The sequence below is a fragment of the Opisthocomus hoazin genome, chromosome 15 (genome assembly GCF_030867145.1).
Source record: "Opisthocomus hoazin isolate bOpiHoa1 chromosome 15, bOpiHoa1.hap1, whole genome shotgun sequence".
NCBI classification, from domain to species: domain Eukaryota; kingdom Metazoa; phylum Chordata; class Aves; order Opisthocomiformes; family Opisthocomidae; genus Opisthocomus; species Opisthocomus hoazin.
Genome location: NC_134428.1, coordinates 14,008,143 through 14,032,606, shown reverse-complemented (window position 1 = coordinate 14,032,606; position 24,464 = coordinate 14,008,143). Strand labels below are relative to the sequence as shown.

At 45.2% G+C, this 24,464-nt stretch overlaps 1 protein-coding gene across 5 annotated transcripts in view; it reads right to left on the bottom strand.

Moving 5' to 3' along the window:
* The window catches only part of SEC14L5 (SEC14 like lipid binding 5), a 45,635-nt gene extending 21,776 nt beyond the window's left edge, over window positions 1–23,859 (bottom strand). The window contains exons 1-7 of one of the 5 annotated variants that reach the window (XM_075436302.1): window positions 23,769–23,859; window positions 23,144–23,343; window positions 20,255–20,358; window positions 19,530–19,649; window positions 18,278–18,353; window positions 2,674–2,823; window positions 2,413–2,544 (exon numbers count right to left, since the gene is read on the bottom strand). In XM_075436302.1, the coding sequence (XP_075292417.1) occupies window positions 2,413–2,544; window positions 2,674–2,823; window positions 18,278–18,340 (345 nt within the window). In that variant the 5' untranslated portion in view covers window positions 18,341–18,353; window positions 19,530–19,649; window positions 20,255–20,358; window positions 23,144–23,343; window positions 23,769–23,859. The other 4 variants (XM_075436303.1, XM_075436305.1, XM_075436306.1 and 1 more) reach the window with 4 other exon arrangements.
* Window positions 23,860–24,464: the final 605 nt, after the last annotated feature.

The window sequence follows — 24,464 nt, the reverse complement described above, 5'->3', positions numbered from 1 at the left end:
GCGGAGAGGGACCTGGGTGTCCTGGTGGATGACAGGTTAACCATGAGCCAGCAGTGTGCCCTGGCTGCCAAGAAAGCCAATGGGATCCTGGGGTGCATCAAGAAGAGTGTGGCCAGCAGGACGAGGGAGGTTCTCCTTCCCCTCTACTCTGCCCTGGTGAGGCCTCATCTGGAGTACTGTGTCCAGTTCTGGGCTCCCCAGTTCAAGAAAGATGAGGAGCTACTGGAGAGAGTCCAGCGGAGGGCTACGAGGATGGTGAGGGGACTGGAACATCTCTGCTACGAGGAGAGGCTGAGGGAGCTGGGCTTGTTCAGCCTGAAGAAGAGAAGGCTGCGAGGGGACCTTATATATACTTATAAATATCTGAAGGGTGGGTGTCAGGAGGATGGGGCCAGACTCTTTTCAGTAGTGCCCAGCGACAGGACAAGGGGCAATGGGCACAAACTGAGGCACAGGAAGTTCCGTCTGAACATGAGGAAGAACTTCTTCCCTCTGAGGGTGACGGAGCACTGGAACAGGCTGCCCAGGGAGGTTGTGGAGTCTCCTTCTCTGGAGATATTCAAGACCCGCCTGGACAAGGTCCTCTACAGCCTGCTGTAGGTGACCCTGCTTCAGCAGGAGGGTTGGACTGGATGACCCACAGAGGTCCCTTCCAACCCCTACTATTCTGTGATTCTGTGATTCATATGCACAAGCAAATCAAGATAAAAACCCATCTCTGCCCCAGCAGACCTAAACAGTAACATTTGCAGCAGAAGTTACACTAAAACTGTAGTGAGACCGCCCACTTGAAACCATCACATCAAGATCTCCTTATGGAAAGTCCGCGATGGCCTCTCAGAACACACAAGTTAAAAATCCACACACCTACAAAGGAAGAAAAGTGCAAAATAGTTTTTTTTTCCTAGTTTTGGATAGGAAACTCAGCCACTAATGTCAGTCTTCCCCCAAAAAAACACAGGAGACATTGTAGAGCATGGAGTTTTCCCACTGTTGATTCAATATCCACATTTCCTTTCTAGCCATTTCCTCTCAGTTACTTTATATATGATAAAAATCCACATAATCTTTTCCTCTTTTAAACTTAACCCCCTTCTGAGAGGGCTCTGCCTTTTCTCTGCAGGTGCTGCTGTTCACAGACTGACATGCAAGAAAAAAATTCCAGCCCACACACAAAGGTACAAGCTCTATGAAGGACACAAATTCCCCCAGGGGAGATATTAAGTAACCACAAGAGCAGGATCATATTTCTCCAAGCTGCTTCAGAGAACACTTCAGAAAAGGAAAGATGAGAATAAACCTGTTTCCGGTGCACTCTGGCAGGGAAAAGGGAACTGGTAAAAATAGAGCAGGGAACCATCTTAAGGATGCAGACAGCTAGCTCCCGCCCTGTTCCAGGAAAAGCGCTCCCCTCATAGCCCAGCTGCTGATGTTTCCTTCCGAAGGACACGAGCTGGAGGCAACACAGCCAAAAATCTGAAAGTGCAGCAATGTCTGAACAATTCCAGAGTTGACCTGGGAGCATTTCAGATGTGTCAGCACCTTTCACAGTGATGGAAGTTTGATCTACTGCAGTTTTCAGGAAGCCCCACGTAGCTACCAAGTGATCTCTGGCTCAGGAAACCCCCTCACCATCCAAAACGTTAATGGCTTTTCAACTCTTTGTCTTGCTTGAAACAGAAGCTACTTACAGTTTGCTTACTCCCAAGAAGCTGAGCTGTTGTCCACATGCCAAAAGGGCAGGTAAGTAACAGGATCTGGACTTTTGTTTAGGGAACAAAAAGCAGTATCTGATTGCTTCCAGAAACAGATGAAGCTGTTTAATGGTGGCTGAGCCCTAATAGCACAAATACAATGAAATGGCACACTGTCGCTGAAGACACAGCCACAAAATCAGACATCCCATGCCACAAATAAGGCTCAAAATCTTTCTCCAAATATTTAAAGCCTGAAGATCATGACCAGATGCTAAAATTTTCACTTGTTTGAGGGCAAAACTAATTGCCAGACTTTCTGCTGACCCTCATAATAATAGGTATTAAGGATTTCCTTCTAAATATCCAGATCTAAATACATGCCCAAGCTCCAGATGCTTTTATTAACTTGAATTTCAACCCCAAAGAAACTCAGGGAACGTAGTTGGTTCTGCAGCACCAACCATGTTTTCTACTCTCACCTTAGGGCCTAACACTCCAATCAGAGAATCAGAATCAACCTAAAAAAGTTACTCAGGCCCTACAAAAGTACTGGAAAAAGCCCACATCTTAAGACCCAATGGCCTTCCAGTCTGAGAGTATCTAATCACATAACATGACAGTCCAGTGTCCAAATTCATTCAAGTAACTTCACCCTGTATGTTAGCACATGACTTCCAACACTTCCTTCACAGAGAAGGAGAAACAAGACACTTACTGAGTAGCTACATGTCTCAAGGACAACAACACGGTTGGCAAAAGTCTCATTGTGGGCTTCAATGCGGAGAGTTCGCTCTTTCCAGTTCACTGTGTTTTTCTGGATGAAGAAAACATATTCTACCCCTGCAATCTGAGAAGGATGAAGAACCAAAAGGAGGGGGCAAAAAAAAGAGAGAGAGAGAGAAAGAGTAACTTTAGGAGCCTTTATCTGAGCCAGCCAACAAAATCAAGGACTCTCTGCCCTCTAGGTTCCACTTGCTTTCTTTAGTAGCCTAGGAGCATCCACATTCAGTTTGCAGCTCCGTTCGATGATATGTATAGCTCCATCATCACTCCTGGATTCATGCAAGATTTCACTCCCCAGGAAGACCGGGATCTCTGGACATGTAGGAAAGCGCTTTTCATATGCCTGGAAGTGAAAACAAGAGAAATTTTAGCTTCTCACTACATCAACTTTAACTCTTTCTGAATTAATTATTTCCCTTCCAGCAAGAGTCCAACAAAACAGATGCCCTTTACCTCTGAGTAAAGGGGAGCCAACACAGGGGTTGAAGTTAAATCAAAATAATTATGAACAGAGCCGGCATCCACTCATGTCAGTCACCAAGCTAAGCATGTCTCAACATAACTTTTCATTCACACATGAAGCAGAAACAAAAGCCTGTTGTCAGAGTACAGGGAAGGGACTCCTAATAACTTGAACATCAGGAACCTAACCTTCAGCTAGTAAAAGCAAGCCCAGCTCTGCTGATTTCTGCTAGCTAAAGACTTGACCCAGTGATAATAAAATTCAAGTCAGACATGTTGCCTGTATGAAGAATCTATTTAAAAATACTCAACACTACTGTGCCTTAAAAATGTGATGTGTCAAACAGTTCTAGTTGTCCTAGAATATTAAGGGTAAGACAACCAATTCTTGGCTACTCCCTCTGTCTTGATTTATCCATTTCTAAAACATGTCTGTCCTGGTTCTGAAGCCTTCCTTGTTTTAATTAACTCACATCCCTCTGAAAAACCTTTTATCCAAAGCTTCTTTATCAGCTCTAACAAAAATCCATCCTTCCATGGGACTTACAGCAAAGTTAAGCTCAGGAAACCCCCTCACCATCCAAACTAGCATAAGCTGCACAGGAAGCCCAGGATTCAAGTATAGCTGTGACAGAAGGAGAACCTGTGCTCTTCCCACTGCACTCTCAGAGAACTACACCATTTTGGTCATGACATTTTTTTGCTATCATTCCACAGACGAGCATAACCTCTATGAACTGCTGCATCTTCCTGTCTTCCGTAAGACACAATCATTTTATACACCACATAATTCTCTCATGAGTATTTATATTTTTTATCTACCACAGAAGAACACACTAATGCGATAATGATCGAGATCAGCTCAGTTATCAGCACACACACAGTGCCATGGGAACCCTCAGGGGTGGCTGCATTCTCTACTACTACAGCAGTTCAAAGGCTGGTTGCCTCTGTATATGTTCATGTACCCTGGTGCTGTGAATAATACCTGCTCTTAAAATAGCTCAGGCACCTAAGGACACATTCCATATCTCCTGCTCCTAGACCTCTGAACGGAATAGAAGTTATTTCAGATTATCGTGTTGCTCCAGTATCAGGAGGAAAGTGCAAGCAGACTATCAGCTGGAGTTCTGGCCATGAACAAAGTGCACAGATCTTCAAGTCATCCCTTCCAAGCCACTGGGTAACATTCTGCTTGCTTTGCACATTTCTTGGAGAACTTTCCCCATATCTGAGAGGTCTCTACTTGTGCTTTTTCCTCCTGATTACAAAAAAAAACTAAAACATTTTAGACAAATATAAAACTTCCCATGGTAAGTGACTGTTTCAACACCAGTCCACCCAGGGCCATACAACAACAGCAAACTCACTGCTTTAAGAAGCTTAATTTGTTATGATGGAAATTCACAGATGGCTGTCAGGCACTGCCGCAGGATGCTTCCAGCTATCCGCCCCTGGTATACTGCACTTCCCTCAAGAGTCACAGAGCATAAGGAGTGCATCCCTTACTACCCACTCTCTGATGTCTGCAGTTGCCAAGAGTCTCCTCCAGCTACCCAAACCACCCATGCTCATTGGAGTCTCAGCATTAAGGCAGTGAAAGCGTGAACCCCTTTGTAGGCCACTGGAATAAGAGAACATTTAGCAACTATTTATCAGCTGTTTGCCTCATGCCACTACTTCCACATGCCCTTATCACACTTGCAAGAAGTGTAACTGAAAACCCTGTCCTAAAAGGAGGCTGTCCTAGTTCATCCCATGACTTTAGAAAACAACAGCTAGTGCAGAGGCTAGACAACACCTTGAGTGCCGGAAGATCACATGAGGATGGTACTAGGATTGTCCATAGGCTTGACAGCATATCACAAGTCTGCTTAAATACCCCCAAAAACCTACACCTCTGTTCCTGCAAGGAGTGCCAGGCCCTCCTCAGCCTCACGCTGCCTGAACTCCAGCACGCTCTCCACCACCTTGGCTCACAGCTCCAGGCGAGCAGGTAGCACCGCACCTTCCAGGGCTCCACGTTCAATGAGCAAGGACAAGCCACAGGAAGCAAAGGCTGAGCCAACACCATCGATTTCTCTGGGCCAGGATTAGGGCTGGCCAAGGATTTCTTGCCCCAAGCACTTGTGTTTTCCCACAAATTTAAGAGGTGCAAAGCAGCTGTGCCATGAATATTTGAGGGAGTTTGCAGATGAACAAGAGCTGTTCTTCCACTAAGACAGCAAATGATCAAAGCACAGATACCTTCCAAAGGCCTCACTTCAACAGCTTTACCAGGAGTACTGAGCTGTAAGTGCCTCCTCACCACTGAAAGACTATAATGGCCAATCTGAAGCCCTTCACACCACCACTGAACCCAGGTACCTCCAGCTCCAATTTGAAGATCAAGCCACTGGATCTCAACACACAGCTGTTTTCTTCCTCCTCTAACTACGCACTTGACCCAGCTGGAAACAGGCTTCCTTATAAACTGTCATTAAATCTAGCAAAACCAAGACCAGAACACCTATTAACAGAGTGCATTCACTATTTGGGACAGCTAAACAACATCTGGAGAATAAGGAGGGTCAGGGCAGAGACATGTGTCTGTGGACAGCTCTGGTGATACAACTAAGGTAACAGCCCAAATCCATCACCTGAATAGGTGGAACATTTCCATATTTGAGTAAATATCAATGTGTGAGAGGGATTCTAAGTCCTTTGCTAATCTTCTTTGCACAACAACTCTAAAAATACAGCAGCTGAAGATGCCTGAGATCGTATTAAGGACAGCTGAAGCACCACGCTGCAGTCGCAAAAAAGTTGTACTGTTAACATGTTTGATCTTTCACCACTGAAGAGACTGGGTTATCAGGAGAGCAATCCACCTTTTGTACCCTGCACCCTCTTAACAAAATCAGTATCTATACACAACAGTACCTTTTTGCTCTAACAGAGAAACCAAGCAAAATCAAAGACAAATGTTGTCTTGTTTTTTTCTCCAAGCCATTCCCTGAACCAGTTATTTTCTCCTCCTCTATGATTCTCCAGAGCACAAGGTGAACTCTCCAAGATGCTTGGAAGTATAACCAATTAGTTTTGGGTGCATCTAAAGTGTAAAAAAAATGTAGATACGGATGACAGCCTGTTGGAATTAAAAAAATTTTTAAAGTAGAAAATAAATTTTAAAAATTTACAAGTGAAGCAATTTCAAGCTAAAAAAATTTAAAGCACACAGGAAAGTCACGACAGATACTCAAGGTTTCAGTAGTGTCAGATCTTCCTTTCTCACTGAAGGGAAGATAAAGGAAATTTGTGCAAGGCTGCAGTGCATGTGTGTGTGTGAACGTGCCACTGGCACAGTCTGGCCCGCTATCCAAAAGTGCCTCAGCAAGTGTGCTGCAGCCACAGACATGGCCAAGCAGCCACTGGGTCTGCCACGACATGGGGTGCTGGAGATTGGGGCTCTCCAGCCTTATCACATAAACCCAGATCAGCAGCAGCACAGACAAAGCTATTTCAAATTGCTTACGGAGTGACCGCGGCATCCCAGCCCAATATCCCTTAGTGCTACAGGAGCTGACAAATGATTAATCACACTGAGCAACGATTAATTAATAGTGAACTGGCTGACTGAAATCAGTAGAGTGCTTTGACCAAGGTTTTGCCCTGCAATCTCCTGGGAGATTACTACGCCGGCAAAACAGATTATGGGACCAACACAGTGATAGACAAAAATACTTGTCAGAAGAGAGTCTTTGAGGACAATGTAAAGAAGCCACACTTAAATGTCCTAAATTATTGGTCAAATACACAATAACCAGTACAAAGAAATGCATCTGTGAGAAGAGATTGCCCTAAAGGTAAGCCAGATGCCAAACAAGAACAAGTTATATAAGAATACAAGTGTCAAAAACAAAAAAAATGACATTCTAAAGCCTCACAACCACAGAGAAAAGGGGAAATTGCCCTCTTCTACAAGCCCTCTGTTTCACCTGCTTAACCCCTTCCCCTTCTGAGTGCAGAGGTCCTCTCCGAGTCCTTCATCTTCCTAGTACCAAGGTGTTACACATACAGTGCAAGTATGTTCCTGCTCCCCCCTCCAGCTCAATCTCCTGTAGCCTGACAATAGCTGTATGGCTCCCGTTTCCTGTACAATCCAGAGAACATGGCCAGAGGGCAGGAGGTTTTGTAACAGCTACTCCTGTTTCTCCTCTGCAGCTTTCACCATCCTTTTCTAGCAAGTGACCTTGAAATCAATTATACAACAGAGACCTTAGGAATCCAAAACAACAGGGACATCCAAGCACTGAATTACTGCACAAAACAAAACACCTCAAAAACCAAACTCTCCTGCACACAAGGCAGCTTCTGGCAGTTTCTTCCAGCCCAGTGTCTGCTGGGTCCTGAGTGGTTCCAGTGTGCTCCAACAAGAGGCTGCTTTTGTTAGATGATCTAGTTTCAAACTTTAATATCCTAGAGGGAACACTATTCTCTCAGTATTGGGGCTGCAAACCAATGCCCAGGGCAGAACTTCCAGCTTTCTCACCACAGCAGTCACCTACGAGACGTGACTCTTCAAGCTTCTCACCAAGAGATAGCAAACTGGTTTGGATTCTCCCTATGAGCATGCAGATCCTTTAGCAAAGTAAATATACAGAGCCCACGTGCTAAACACTGCTGTCCACGAAATCACGCAAAAACATACCGAGCTATTTTGGCACAGCGGTTGGCAGGAAAACATTCATCTTCTACTTGACAAGTGACACAGTGAAGTGGCTACATGGCCATCATGTCTTTAGAGTTTGGTTGGTTGTGTTTTTTGGGGTTTTTTGTTTGTTCTTTTAACACTGGTAGGGATTCCTTAGTGATGGCATCACAGAGATCTGCTGTTTCAGATTCGAGCAAGAGCACAGCAATAGAAAAAACTACGGACTGACTCCTGTATGAAGCCAAGAATTTGAGAGGGATCTTCAACAGTGTGAAGGCTCAGCTATTGGGGAAAATCTTATTGTGTAGAACACATGAAGGAACCAAACTGTTATTCACCTGGTGTAGACAGAAACTGTTATAGTCCATATTATATGAATATGGTAAAAGGATAAGATTTCACGCTTTCACTAAGAGCTAAAACTTCAAACTTTCATGATCAAACTCTGTATTGATGAGATTTCTCAAGGTCATGTTCCAGCTATGTGCAGTTTGCCAGGATAAAGGAAGAAAATGTACATGTATGTTCAGATGAACAGGAAATGAGGAGCACATATAATATCAGGTTTTGAGCTAAAGATGTCCAGATCATACTCCCTTTGAAAAAAAGATAATGAGAAGCAAGATAAGACCCCTCATTCTCTTAAGTAGGAAGTGGATGCATTTGGACTAGGTTTTGAGCAGTTCTAATAATACATAAATATCTCTCTCCAGATTCAGGTGTTTTCAGATTACAGCCTTCTAGGAAAAAGTAATCATTTCATCTTGCAATCCCTCCTATCACTTAGTCTAACTGCTGAAGGGAACCACAGGGTCTGCATACATATTCAGATACAACAATCCATTTGCTTTGTAATCACTAGAACAGATACGTGCTTTTCACTAGCCATAGTAGTGCAAAATAAAATACTTGTGGGAGCAGCGAGGGATCAAGTGGATATATGGCATGCAGATAGGTACTGAAGTCAGGGAAAAGGGACGTTTGTTTTAAGGAGGTGCAAGCATCTGCAGAGTAGCAGAAAAAGTTTTTGGGCCCTGAGAAAACACACTTCTGCTGGAAAGAAGAAAAAGATTTGCTAGTGAGAAGTCCACTGGACCACAGTACCCAGGCTGCAAACATTGACCAAGTGTTCTCTCTCCCTGGACTACAGCCAATAATTTGCCTTTCTTCAGATTTTGGTGAAAGAAACAATTCAGGAAGCAGCAGTTGTTTATTACAATACAGGCACAAATGAGTGACACAGCAAACCTACTAAACCAGAACATACACTGCAGCTGTACAAAGCTCACTCAGGAAACTACCAACGTGCCCGATCTCCAGTCTGAAGAAACAATACCCCATTCGAGCTATTCTGCTATAGCATTCTCCTCTGCTAACCAGAAAGAAGAAACTCGGTGGTGGAGCAGTTCAAGTCACAAACAGCACAACGCATTGGCACCTACAAATAGCTACAGAAGTGACACCTTATCCAGGAACCATTGCTAGCTGGTTGGACACATTTGCCATAGCCCATTGCGGAAAAAGGCAGATACACTGAAACAGGAAGGCAAGAAAGCAGACATCTCGGGTGTCTAACACCTTAAAGAGCAAAACACAGCAACCTAGTGTCACATCACACACTTACTGCTCAGTGAATCATCCCAAAATCAAAAAGGCTGGCTTACAAAGCAATGCCTAGTTTGAAGGACAAACTGTCATTGCCAGAAGCTGCTGTGAGAATTTATACAAATTGGCCATAAATCAAGGTCAAACTTAGGCAGGTCACAGGCTTAGCAGTTTAAAAAAATCCATGCTGGTTGAGATGTAACAATTGATCATGGTTCTAAATTCTCACCTCTTTTAGTCCCTGCTCAAGAGCTCATTATTTGTCTTCTGCACCTACACATTCAGTATAAGAGAGAAGGGTCTTTTAGTCCCTACTGGAATACAAGATAATGGCGATATCTCCAGCTATGTTGTGTCTCCTTGCGCTATGCTGCAGTGTCACTGAACTATAGCTATCTTTAGAGTTCATCCATTCCTGCACTAGACTGCACTGAGCAGATCAAGCTTGACATGACTCATCCTTCAAGGAAATAAGCCTCCATGTCGCACCTGGAGAAGGTGATTAAAGCAAACAGGTACTAACCTATACAGACTCTTTGAATTACTGTAAATCTTCTCTCCAATCCACACATGGTGCCAGCACCATCCACTCCTAAACCACTCTTGCCCAGCAAATGGAGTCTTAGCAGCGGCAATGCAAAGCTATCAGAGATACTCGTATGATCCTCACAAAACACATTAAGCAGGACAGATGTGCAGATGTTGCCAGCAATTCTCCAGAACTCTGAATGAATAAGCAATTCTTCTATCAGATTCCAGCAGCTGTGGTAAACAGCACTCACCAAACATTTTCTACTCACTTGAGGGGAAACATCCCACACCATAATATAAAGAGAAACTTCAGCTCTTTGCTCAGCCTGACTATTGCTCACTCTCAACCTGCTTAATACCAGGAGGAGGTGGTGGCAGGGCACAAGGACTGAACACATGAATACAGCTGTGAAGAATCATCCCAGCTGACACAGAGATCATTACTTTCAGACTTCTGCTGCCAAATGCTTCTCTGCAATAAGATGATGTGATATTTATAGTGTATCTTGACAGTGTGGTTTCAAACCATCAAGTCACACTGAAGCATTGCATCTCGAGTCAACACCAGATCCTCTGTAAGTGCATAAAATATTAACCCAGTAGCTTCTGACAGTCACAAACTTGCCTTCAAAACATGGAAAAAAAAAGAACAAGGGAAGCTGCCACCTTTAAAATACCTGGCACAGACCATGGCAGGCCGGCCATCCATACCCAGAGATGATTTGTCGGTACTCAAGAGCCAAGTTTCATAGACCTAGCAATCCTGCCAGAGAAAGAAGATTCTGTTTTGTAGGGACATATCCATTTCTTAACTACTGCTCAGATTACTATCAGGACATTTCATGTCATGCATGACGGACTGAACATCAAAGAATAACTATTTTAAAACACTTTCACCTTTGCACATTGATTCTCTCTAAATCTCTGAGGTACTGCCAAGCAGAAGTACTATTTCAGACAGTATCTGAAAAGTGTGTCATTATCTACATCACAGAAGCTCCAAAGGAGCTTTTGAGCACTCGGGCATACAGGCTACAGGCTGCAAAGCTCTACCCCATGTCGTCTGCAGCTATCCAAGGACACAGTGGGTAGCAGGCCACTGCAGGAACCCCTTCCCTAACACTCCTGCAGATGCTGCACTTAGAGCTCCACTCTAATCTCTTTGGCTACTTTACACAGCCCTTGATCAGCTGCACCATCACTGCTGCTTCAGAGGGATTCCAGCTGCCAGAAACCGTTCTACTCTCCCTGCAGCAAGTGTTCTTCTGGGTCTAGAGTTCACACTTGAAAGTGGAGGCTACGAACCAGCAACAAATATTTTAGTTAAGGTTCTACTTTATTTAAAACCAGCCTATGATGATACTAGAACAATGACAATAACTTGGAGATCCAGATGTGGACATTCCAGTCTGTAATTGCAATTAAGTATATAAAAACCCCCAGAAATGTATTCTGTGGTGCATCTGTGCAGTAGGCATTGTAAGATATCATACTGTAGTTGACCTAGACAGCCAGTCTGCACATCTTATACAGCAAGACATCAGCAGCTTTTCCAAGACCTGGATGGGCTGTGAACACACACTGAACTTGTCACCGTAAACAAACCCACAGAACTAACATGATCCGTGCTAGACATCAGTCTGCTTGTACATTGTATTGCTTTCACACACCATTTTATCTCTTACCACATGCACATATCATTTTATCTGTTACCAATGAGTACTGCAAGTTGTCTGGGCCACATTGTGGTGCCTACCTAGCAAAAGAGGACTCAGAGGTTTTGTCGCAAAAGCATCATTGCATCAGTCAGTGAAATATTGAATCCTTTAAGACACTACAGCATTAGAGGAGAGTATGCACAACATATCAGGATTTAAGCAGTCTCTTCATACACTCAGTGTGCTAAATGCAACAGGAAGTAGTCATTAAATAAAGCTACTTAAAGATCTAACATCTTTAACACAATGCATGTTGATGCTGAAAAGGCACAAATAAACATTCGAAAAAGGTGTACGGAAAGCAATTCCAGTCGTCCGGACCCGAACTTTAGTATTTAGAGTTTCTTCTTCTACAGTTGAATCTGACAGCTAAAATAGCAAGGAGCTGCTTTCAGTTAGACTGCACATACAAGCCTCCCAATCCTGTTGGCACAAAAGAATGTTGGGACAATTGGGAAATTAGCAATGCATTTTGATTTCAGTCGTACTGGATGTTTGACTCTTGCATGTAACTGTGGGTCAGATCCTCAACTGCTGTAAATGAGCAAAACTTCAGTGGCTGTAAAGCAGCTCTGCCAGTATGCAAATGGCCAGTGTAGTCAAGGCTCATCTGCTGGTGGGTTATTCAATGGCAAGAGCGAGGACACCTGTGAAATCCAGTGACTATCATCAAGACTGTTTTAGCAGCATCAGGCATGTGAGAAAGACGTCTCAGGCAGATGTTTGCATTTGATGGGCTATTGACCCTGTGATACAGGATGAGAGAGTAAAGATAATAGAGAAGGAATACTTTCTGCTGCCTACTCCACGTGAAGTAATATCTGACTAAAACCTGAAACATTTGTAGCATGAACTAAATTTGCCACCCAGCTTGTTAGCACTCCTGATACTCAAACCATATTGAGAAGAAACAGAAGTATACGCCATTAATGTCCTACTTTATCTTACCTGAAAAATAAAGAACTCCAGATCCATTAAAAGCAAAGAACACTGAATTGACACTAAAACTAGAAAAGGGGGTCAGAGAGCTGCTTGGAAGTACAGGTGGCAGGCCAGGACCTCAGATGACCAAGCTTTCATTTGCAGACATGGCCAGGAGAATCATGAGCTGCCATCTAACAGATCTATTAGAGAGTCTGAGTGATGCTCGAGATAAGAAATCCCTCTATACCACACATGCACCCACAGAACAACCATCTCCCCATCCCAAACTAACGCTGCACATAGCAGAAGCAGCATAGACTGCAGAGTACCACTCAACCGGTGTAGTGAGAAACAAACACCACTGCTGTCCATGCATGCATTTTCAAGACATCGGGCTCTCAGCTGCTCATATATGTGTCAACACATGCCGTGGGCAGCACCAAGAAATGAGGTCAAGCAGAAAGAAGCACTGACATCGTGCACATGTGGGGCTTCAGAGCAGTTTCATCTTAAGCACGGAATACAATTGGTACACGCAATGAGAGCTGATGTTACTGCAGACTTCCAAATCACAGAATCACAGAATCACAGAATAGTAGGGGTTGGAAGGGACCTCTGTGGGTCATCTAGTCCAACCCCCCTGCCGAAGCAGGGTCACCTACAGCAGGCCGCAGAGGACCCCGTCCAGGCGGGTCTTGAATATCTCCAGAGAAGAAGACTCCACAACCTCCCTGGGCAGCCTGTTCCAGTGCTCCGTCACCCTCAGAGGGAAGAAGTTCTTCCTCATGTTCAGACGGAACTTCCTGTGCCTCAGTTTGTGCCCATTGCCCCTTGTCCTGTCACTGGGCACCACTGAAAAGAGCTTGGCCCCATCCTCCTGACACCCACCCTTCAGATATTTGTAGGCATTTATAAGGTCCCCTCGCAGCCTTCTCTTCTTCAGGCTGAACAAGCCCAGTTCCCTCAACCTCTCCTCGTAGGGGAGATGCTCCAGTCCCTTCACCATCCTCGTAGCCCTCCGCTGGACTCTCTCCAGTAGCTCTTCATCTTTCTTGAACTGGGGAGCCCAGAACTGGACACAGTACTCCAGATGAGGCCTCACCAGGGCAGTGTAGAGGGGAAGGAGAACCTCCCTCCTCCTGCTAGCCACACTCTTCTTGATGCACCCCAGGATCCCATTGGCTTTCTTGGCAGCCAGGGCACACTGCTGGCTCATGGTTAACCTGTTGTCCACCAGGACACCCAGGTCCCTCTCCGCAGAGCTGCTCTCCAGCAGGTCCACCCCAAGCCTGTACTGGTGCATGAGGTTGTTCCTCCCCAGGTGCAGGACCCTGCACTTGCCCTTGTTGAACCTCATCAGGTTCCTCTCTGCCCAGCTTTCCAGCCTATCCAGGTCACGCTGAATGGCAGCACAGCCTTCCGATGTGTCTACCACACCTCCCAGTTTGGTGTTGTCAGCAAACTTGCTGAGGGTACATTCTAACTCTTCATCCAGGTCGTTGATGAAGAAGTTAAACAAGACTGGGCCCAGTACTGACCCCTGGGGGACACCACTTGTCACCAGCCTCCAACTAGACTCAGCGCCGCTGATGACAGCCCTCTGAGTTCTGCCATTCAGCCAGTTCTCAATCCACTTCACCGACCACTCATCCAGCCCACACTTCCTCAGCTTCCCTAGGAGGATATCATGGGAGACTGTGTCGAAAGCCTTGCTGTAATGCCCGATCTTTGTTCTGTCTTCTCAAAGCCATGACATATTTTTTGATAACAGCAGTAAACCTCTCAAAGCCTGCAAACATAAAGCTGATACCCTGTATGCAGTAAGCTTAAATGTCAAATTACATATATATATTTTCACATACTCATACAGCTTTTTTAGCTTTTAACTAAACCCAGCCTTCAACCTACTAGTGCTGTGTTTTGCGGAGCTTTTGTTTCATAGAAAAGACAGCATCTCAGCTAGTAAAGTGATAAAGGTTTCATTTGGTTCCAGGTGTAAAACCTGCAAGCAGAACATTCCCCTTTTCAGAATCTGCATCCTTTACCATTCCCTTGGCATTGGGTTGTGGAGAAAGACCCCTCACCTGCAGCAGAAACCATAAATTGCTAGTAGTAGCAGTAAGAGCTGAACATGAAGTGCTTTGTAAATGTGGCAAGAGGACCAAACAATTGACAGAAGTGCTGTCACCAAGTTTCCCATTTACACTACTATTGCAGCAACTCAAGCTATACATCAAGTACGGAAGACCATGTCAAGAGTCACTGGGGGTTTATTTCAGATCTGTAGCTTTAGGAACCATCCTAAGCAAACTCAATGTATACTATAAAGTATGTGAAAATGGCAGATGTCAATCTCAAGTGAGAAGGGCTCAGTGTGCTACTGAAATTCATGGGAACAGAACTCCCTACTGCTTTCAAAGCTAAAACTCCTTCACTTAACCTAATAATTAATTGGCAACAGATAATACTAAATATGCAATCTCCCTCTTAGCTCTGTTTCCTGTACAGCTATGCTTTTTGGACTTGCTCACCCAAATCAAATTCTCATCTGTATGTATCACAGAAGGCTCAGAGTAAGTTCTCACTCATGAGCTACATGACAATTACTTCTCCTTCTGGATTTTTCCCTCATTATAACATTTCAGTAAAAAAAAAAAAAAAATTTTGGCTTTAAAACTACAACTACTATGCAAAGAAAACAAGAAGTGTGTTTATACTTGGGGATTTTCTTTACTGTAAAATAAAAACCAGGAAACATATGCAATCTCAAACATACTCATCTAACTGAAGAGAAGACAACATCAGGCCCAGACAAGCGTGGACAGGCCATTTGAGGGAACAGCTCCATTTAAAAGGAGACAGACACACATACACAAAAGAAATAAAATGGAAAGGAAAAACATGATAATAAAGCATAACAAGTGTCAAGGTTCTTTTCAAGCATAAGAGATAAAGATGTGAGGCACTGGTTATAATTTGAAGAGTGTAACATTTTTGATCCTTTAATGTGAGCACAGATTAAAAACAAAGCAGATGAAAATGACTACTGTGAATTTGGACAGGTGGGGAAAGATCATCCTTTGTTTAAATCTTTTTAGTAAGGGAGGACTCTTCTAATAAGAAAAAGAAAAAAAATCAGAACTCCCGATTGACCAAGACAGACTTGGTAAGCTGATTCCTTTTTACCTCCTCAGATGCACAGGAATGGCAAAGAGAGCAAGAAGGGCAATGTGGTCCTCCTTCCAAAGACTTGGAAGATACATTAGATCTACTTCCTGCAAATGCCAGAACACAAGCTGCAGAAGTATTGTTAAGCAGCAGAGTATATATCCATAAACAATTATCCAGAGACACACAATAACAGAGGTATTAACAGTAAAAGCACCAGCTCATCTGTCAAGCACAGAGGATGAGCTGCACACACATGCACTCCGTGCAACTCCAAGGAAGATAAATCACATTCTTGATGGTGGGGCACAACTAAAGGCATGGGGAACATTATATGTTTGAACAAGGCCAGGAAGCAATGAATCATTTGCCTCATTTGGCTGTAACAACCCTATTTCTCAGACCCTCATATCTGAACGAAGCACACAGACTGTTGTCTATAGCGGGGTCCAAAATTCCAAGGTTCTAGGGGAAAATACTTTTCCTAACAAACACTACTTAGCTCATGACATAGCCTGAGCAGACCACAGGAAGTACGACGCTCCTCATTATATAGATGAAGAATCAAGCACAGCTGTACCAGGCTGAAGGGTGCCTAGGGATCCATAAGATAAGGAGGTGTCCTGAGGTCACCCACAAGGCCCCTGCTTTCCCACCATTAACCACAATATGAAACATCAGAACTCCAAAGGTTCACACAAAGCATTTGCAGGAAAAAGATGAAAGCAGCTGAATATCAGGTTCCCAGTGCTGAAGAAGCTGCTGTCAGATTTATGTTGAAGCAGATTAACAGCAATGCCACGTGCTGAGGAGCAAAACAGCTTCACTGTACACCCACTCTCCCTGCAAAACTTCCAGCAACTGACAGCTAGCACCTGACAGCTCTGTGAAATCTGCACTGCCTCCACACAAATAAAAGGCTCCCTCCGAATATACCAAACACGATAAAGCCTGCATCCAACTCACCCTGCATGGGCTGACACTAGATGGAAACACTAATTTATAATGCTAGTCTCCATAATAAAGCAGATCCTGCTGTGAACACATGATTTTCACAGGACATTAGAGTGCGACTAAGGGGTCTATATTCAGCCCCCTGTTCCACTACGCAGTCCTTTGGGTGATCCTGCACAAGTAACTTGAACTTCTTAAGAAAGAGGAATAATAATTCTGCTAAGGTAATGGGAATTTGAGTTTGCTGAACACCTAAAGGACGACATTTATGATCCCAGCCTTGAAATCCTAGGTAATTTGAAGGTCTGTCATGCTGAAAAACTGAAAGCAAATAAAAATAAACCACTTGGAAAATAAACCCATCAAACCCTGGTCTTTAGGCATTCTGCTAACAAGCTTACATAGGATTTGTCTAGAAGCAGGCCTCCTATATTAGCAGTCGATCTATTGATGGGCATCTGGTGTTAGGTTTATCCTGCTAATACAGACAGCAGGAATGTCGAGAGGTATGCAGAGAGCAAAGAGCACCAGTATCTTCATACCAAGTACTGGTGTGTTATTCTAATACAGGACGCACTGAGAGCGCAAAGAACATGGCCAGAAAAGTTTCACTGCCACAGACATCAGCTCCAGACTGGTTTGGGCACTTCTACGTGTTACTGGCTTAGCTGTCACCAGACATGGCAAACCTGGGTAAGACTAGGGGGGGTATAAAAGGGCGTAGGGGGCCCAACTGTCAAAAAAAAAAAATGTTTATTTGGATGATCGGAGCGCATCAAAGTGAATGGCAATCACTCTGAGCGAAGGAACTGCTGCTACCTTTGGAGTCCTTTATTCATACTTCAGGCCAAATAAAGAATCTCTCCCTCTGCTTTAACTATTGAAACAGAAGATTGGAGACTGTTTTGGATAAAACAAATCTTATGGCACTTCTTTCCCAGGAATCCAGGAGAGGCAACAGGGTCCTTGTTCAGCAGGGAAGAGAGACAACGAAGAAAGCAGCAAACTAGAAGTGGCAAATACTAAGTCTCAGGGATCCCTAGAGTAGACTGAAATGTCCAACAGATTACAAAACAAAGCCTTGCAAGAGTTTATAAGCAAGCATCTCAGATAAATGCCCAAAAGTTCAGCGCTGCCCATGAAATGCAAGGAGCAAACTTTTCAGAAGGATATTTGACTCACACCTTGAGAAGCAGTGACAAAGTCCAGATATCACAAATGTCTTTAAACTCTACCTAAGGAATCTGCCATGATCCCATTAGCTTTCTGCATCACCAGCAAAAGAACTTCAGTTACAGCCCTCAAGGCCCTTGTGAGAATCGCAAAATTTGGAGCAAGATCTCCCAACATTTTAATCACGGAGTGAACAGGCAAGAACAATACGTAAGAATTTTTCCAAAGATTTCTACCTTTAGCCAAATCAAAAAGCTCGGTGTGATTTAGAATCAAGTTCTAGATACATACATCCTACAATACTGACTACAGAAGGTTGGGTTTTGTTGCATTTTCTTCCCCTCTAATGACTAAATTGCCTCTCAAAATACTGAGATGGTGATTCTGATTTTTCATGGAAAACTGAAGAAAGGACAAAAAGATAACGAGAGTTAAACCTCTGTTCCCACAATGTACCCATAAGGTTGCCACAAAGACATGCTAGTCAAAACTGCAGTCCCCCACCTCCCACTGGCCTAAGGCTGCAGCCCTTAGCAGCTGGAGAAGTAAAAGTGCTGAGTATTACTCACTGCCATGACGAGCTCAAAAGGATATTTGTAGACTCGAACTGGGGACTGGTATTTCTGCACCATTTTTACTACACACCTGTAACAGAAAGAAATCAGAAAACTTTTGATCCCTTACACCAAACAGCGCAATACATTCTAGCAATTTTCACAAACAGACCTTACTAGAAGCCTTAACTCTTTGTCACAAATACTGAGGAAGAGACTTATTAGGTATAATATCTTGCCCAGCATCGCTTTGCAAGTCAGTGTCAGAGGTAGAACAAAAGGCAGATCTCTGCAGTCCCAGTCCAGTGCTGTGTCCGGCACGCGGTAGCATCCTTTGGTGCTTCCCAACACTACCACAGTAAATTCAACTTCGAGCTCCAACAAATCTCACGATCATTAAAGCACCAAACATATGTAAAGCCAGAATCAATCATACTCTGGAGATGGAGCCTGTCTTAGGAACCCTGCAAAGCTTAAACAGCGATTTCTTCCTCCATCCCCCTTTTCTGCATTACATTTGCAATCATTACGCAAAATCCTCCTTGTTGAAAGTTTCCACAGCTTTCCGTATCTTGGTGTTTTAAATGCTTTTGTGCACAAAGTAGCACTCAGCTGTTTTAACCCACTAAAAGAAAGGGAAAGGAAACAGCATGCTGAAAGAACATGCCTGACGCTAAGCTAGCAATCACATCCCACTGACTGGATGCCCACTGCTTCCAGCTGAACTAAGGAAATAACTGCATGCAATGGAAACAATTCAGTTCTCAGCATTTCATTTCTCCTAGCCACCTCTCACTGTTCTCATCAGGATTCCTCCCTCAGACTCTCTTACTGGGGTTTTAACCCTCAACTACACATTAATAACCAGCACCTCAGGGAATTACATAAACCATTAAAAAAAACGTTATTAGGCTGCTTTCTGGAATTCCTTTAGGTTCCTCTATATCGCTTCCGTTAATACCATCTATGAGCATCAGAAATACAAAAGACTGGACGCCTGGTTTGAGACAGTATGCTGATTCCACCCCACTCAGATTCCACTGCTGAGCAGACACAGTCCTTGGCAACATGTCGCAGTGTAGCATTGAACTCAGTGAGAGCATTAAGACAACTTATCCTTGACATTTTAAGCCCAAAAATTGAGGTGAAACACGAATTAAAAGGCAAACAGCAATAGATTCTCCCTCAGAAAGACTGCTGCAAAATGCCATTACACAGTAAAATCTAAGCAAGGAAAAGGGTAAAAGACTTGTAAAAGTTTGAGTACCTGAGCACAGGGAATGTTTGTAGAAGAAGGGTCTGCAATCAGACAGTTACTCTGCAGATGATCACGCTACCCAAGGAGCAATGTCCAGGACTTGCTGGGTCTCTGGGAGTCTTAGTGGTACTAAAAGCCAGCCCACGCAGAACAAACGCAGAGAGAATGCATCAGCAGAGCATCCAACTCAAACTGAAGTGAACGGAGAAGGGACAAGCAAACACCCAGGAAGCCCAGACTGCTATCACGTATCAGATACCCGAGCCAAGAGGCACGGGGCACCTTGTAACGCAACGCTGTAATATGATTATGCAAGCGTGATACCTAGGCTGTGCGGGAACCTTCTGACTAAGTGCAAATATAGCAAGAGAAGCCTCGTCAAACGTATTTAGCTGTGATCTTGCTCCCTGTTCTGACCTCACCTGCTAAACCAGGAATTCCTGCACCTCTGTAGGAGGGGGGGTCAGGGACCTCCACAGGAGGAAGTCTCAGGACAGACCAGTCAGTCTAGAATCACCCACAGCCCAGAAATAAAGTGACCAGCAACAAAACAATGGGATGGCACAAACTGTAGTTCAACAGCCTTAACCATGCTGCTTGGATAGATCTGTTGCTCCCTGGAAGCTGCAATACCCCATCATCACAGGTTTATTGCCCCATACTTCTCTAGCTGAGGAAAGCTTGAGAAAAAGAGCCAGTGACTATTATACACCTGCCCTAGAAAGCTTTCATACCTTGGGAAAAGTGCAGCGGTAGACTTTCTACGCCCTCTCCTCAAAACAGAGCTGTGAGACAGTCATTCTGCTTCTCAAAGCAAGTGCAACTCCAGCTATAACTCCTGAAAAAAAAACCAACAAAAAAAAAACAACCCCACATCAGAAAAGGCAGTGAAAGCTAGCTGCCCAGTACACACAGATACAGATGGATGATTAGCACTGACAATGACATAAGATTTTCAGGTGTTACTGCTGGTCATCTGGGACATATTAGCTAAAGTCATGCATCCTCATAAGGCTTTAGAACCAAAAAGACAGACATGTTTTTAAAGTCATCTCATGTATTCCACTCAATTTATAAACAGATATGTTCAACCACCTTGTAAAGAAAACCAGAAAGGAACTACAGGATATGTCTGCTCCTTAAATGTCCACCATACAACCACAGCCTCTAGAGTGGCCCAGGCTACCTGCTTTACTTTGTATTTACATCTGTCTAAAAGCACATATTCGGAAACACAGCTCGACTTAAGAGCAGCGACTCACCAAACCACAGCTCGATCACTCAGAAACTCCAATCCACAGCTAGAGGCAGACCTGTAGCCTTTCACTGGGTAACGCCAGGGAAAAGCATGATTTCAGCTGGCCAAGCCCAGCACAGTTTCTAAAAATTCAGAGGCTGGAGCTGTCAATGCACTGAAGCAACATATCTAGCTAATAATAACTTTAACCATCACAATTAGATATTAAAAGTGTTTCAATCATTGCACACCTGAACACAGAAAACAACAGTAGCTACCACATTGCACAAAGCATCCCGTGACATGCTGACAGCAGTGCCAACAGCACGGAGACTCCACAGCCTGCAGCTCCCTGCAGAGTCCAGCTGGCCTGCACACCCCCTTTCGCTACACCCGTACAGCAATTCACAGATGAACCAAACCCTAGAAGGCAGAGAGTTAGTTATCAGCTTGAGATACACCAGCTGGCACTGTACCAGGGGAAGGAGGGCATGGAAGGGGACACGAAATGGAAGGATACAAGCCCCTGATGGCACATGCATTTCCCTGCTGTCACTTTGGCAGCGTTTCAGAGAAATGGCAAATTCTTAACAAGAAGTGGTGGACATACAGCATGCAAAGCTACAACTACATATTAGCCGAGCTTGAAGACTGCGAGGGCTCCCATGAGGAATACACATCACTACACACACAGCAAAGGGAAGAGAGGCAGTGATATTTACTATGTTTCCATTTTATTTAGAATCATTCACTATGTACCTGAGGGATTTTCCATACACTTAACATTTATTCTACTATTTTTAGGTAAGGCTTACTTGAGAGAATACAGCCAGATAGTTGGAAATCAGAAATTAAGTTTATATATTAAATATATATATATAAAGCCCTGAATCTAAGCCCCCAACCCCTGCTTCTCATCCAGGCTAGTATGAACTCATTCAGCTCTTTTCACATCAGAGCTGCCTGCTGGATGGTGACACTCAGCAGCAAGTGACTTTATTAACTTCTCCCACCTGTGGTGGCTTCTCTTCAGCTAGAAGAGAACTGAGCAATTTTTTTGTTTTGTTTTTGACAAAGAACTGCTGAAAACAGCAGAATTCCAGACTTCCTCAAATACTATTTCAACATGTGAAAGCCAGCTGTGGCACCCAGCTAAGCTGATATTTCCAGTCAGAAAAAGAACAACTCTGTGAGGTTGAAGTCTTTCCTCCCCCCTTCTAGGGTAAGGTGGATAAAAAGGTGTGTCACATTTCCTCTGCCTGAAGTGCCTTTCACTTAGGTAGATGTTGACACAGTAGCTGGTGCTTTACAAAAATAATAAGATGGTACCAAGCTATAGGATATTTATCATAGCTCTTTCACATAAGAACTTGAGAACAAGTCTTTTGTAACTCGGTGTCAGCAAGCCTCAAAGCAGAATGGTGCCAGTATAAACCTTTATTATCTTTTAGAAGCAAACATCTTCTCCGGCAGGACTTCATCTTACCCCCTGAGAAACACCTGTGGTGCAGGGGTGAAGCAGCACATAGGGCTGCAAGCCAGCTCTCTGCTGTGGAGCCTGGCCACTGCTCTGTACACCTTGCAGAGATGCCTGGAGTCCCGTTGAGGATTATAATCAAAGATAAGCAACACAAACATTCAAACAACAACATTCACACATTCTTCATAACAATAAGGAACAGTCTCTTTGGCTGAGAGGGGAAGAAGAAGAAAAAGAAAGGAACAGCAAACAGCATTCTGCTTTCAAATTCCTGTAAAGCCAGCATTTTCTTCCATGTACGTATCAAAATAAACTCCATGCCTAACACTTCCACACCTTCATCTCGTAAGTTTATTTTCTCACTGAAGAACACCCACTGACCTTTTACACACAGCCACATACTAAATCCCCGGTATTTACCAACCTGCAGCAGTAGGTAAGCCTTCTTGGAGGGAAGTCCCTCATTCTTGCCTTGCTACTCCATAGGAAGTCATACTATGCTATTTTATCCATCAGCACCACAGTCAATAGTTCAGCACTCAAGTTCAATTTAAGAATGGAGACACGCTTCAGCTTAACACGCAAAACACAACTCAGTCCAGTCACCAGGGCCCTTGACAGTGCAACAAAGCACCAGCACAAAACTGTTTCAGCTTGCCCCGAGTAAAGTTTGCAGTCACATTCCTCTGAACACAGGTATGCTGTACACAGGCACACTCGTCAGCCCAATCAGACATGCGGTGCCACCAGCACAATCCCCTTCTCACTGCCCACAAGCCGATTTTACTACCTGGAGGAGTCAAGTGACCCAGAGATCAGCACGTTTGGTTTAACCCTGCCCTAAAGCCGGTGGGGTTTTATATAGAAGTTGACCCAAATACATCAATACATTTAATAGCAACTTACCAGGGTCAGCCTTGGAATTTAGAAACACTTCAGGGCTGGTTTTTGGGGTTGTATTTTTACGCCTGAAGACCCACAGAGTGCTCGGCAGACGGAGAGCCACCAGAAGCGCAGCTCACATACAAAAGGAGCTGGGGTCCCTCTCGCCGCTCCGCAGCGAAGTGCCTCCAGCCAGGGGAGATCCAATGCCCGTCCAGCTTCCTCTAACTCGGACAGAAACCAGCAAACTTCAACACCGTTATCTTCTCTTTTTTCAGTAAACCTGAAGCGATCCTCAGCCAGCCTGCCAGCGTGAGCCCGCTGCTCGAATTTCCGCCCGCTCCCTCCCTAATCCCCGCAGGATTATGACGAAAATTTCCCTCTCGGCTTCCCTCAGCCGCACGGATAACGGCCCCCGGCAGCCCCACTCACCGGTCCCCCCGCCCCCCCCCCCCCGGCTCCACACCAAGGCCGCGGGCACACAGCGAGGCACGGCGGCCGCCCCTCAGCCCCCTGCGGCGGGAAAAGCCTCGCGCGCCCCCTCCCTCCCACGGCCGCCCCGAGGGACCCCCGGAGAAGGTGTGTGTGGGGGGGAACACACCTAGCGCGGCCGCCTCCCTCCCGCCGTCCCCGCCCCGCGTCTCCTCACCGCGGGCACGGCGCCGCCCGCCCGGGCCCATACCGAGCGCGGCGGGCCGGGCTACGCTGCGCCGCCGGCTCCACGCGCCGCTTCAACCGCCCCGCGCGCCGGCCCCGCCCGCTCGGCGCCGCAGAGCGCTGTCCATTGTGCTGCGGGGAGGGGGGGTGGGGGGGGGTGGGGGGCGGGAATGGTACGGTGGCCACGCCCTCGCGCACGTGCGCCGCCCGCCGCCATGTCGCGGCGCGGGGCTGAGGCGCGGCAGGGGCGCGGCAGGGTCCCCGCGGGTTTCCCACTCCCGGTCCCTTAGGCGGCTGCCCTGGGCCGTACACTTGGGGGTTAATTTGTGCCTGTTGTCTGCCTTGAGAGAGGTGTGTGTGTGGAGACGAGCTCATCCCGGCCTGCAGGCCGAGCTTCCCGACTGACACCTGCCCTCGAGGAGGAGGAACCTGCTCAGGGTCTGCGCTGGAGCAGGCAGAGCCACGGCGCCCAAACAAGACCTCGCCCGGCTCATCACGGGGCAGATCAGGCCTTCATAAGCTGAGATGGCAACTCACCTTAGTCCTTCAACTCTATCATTGCGTTGTGTGGAGGTTTGATTTACTGCACAGCGACATACTCACACTTTGAGCAAACGTTCCCAGAAGTGAATTCTCCTGACAAAGGAAAAGGCAATAGTGCAGCTAGGAGGTGTGGAGGAAGATGCTG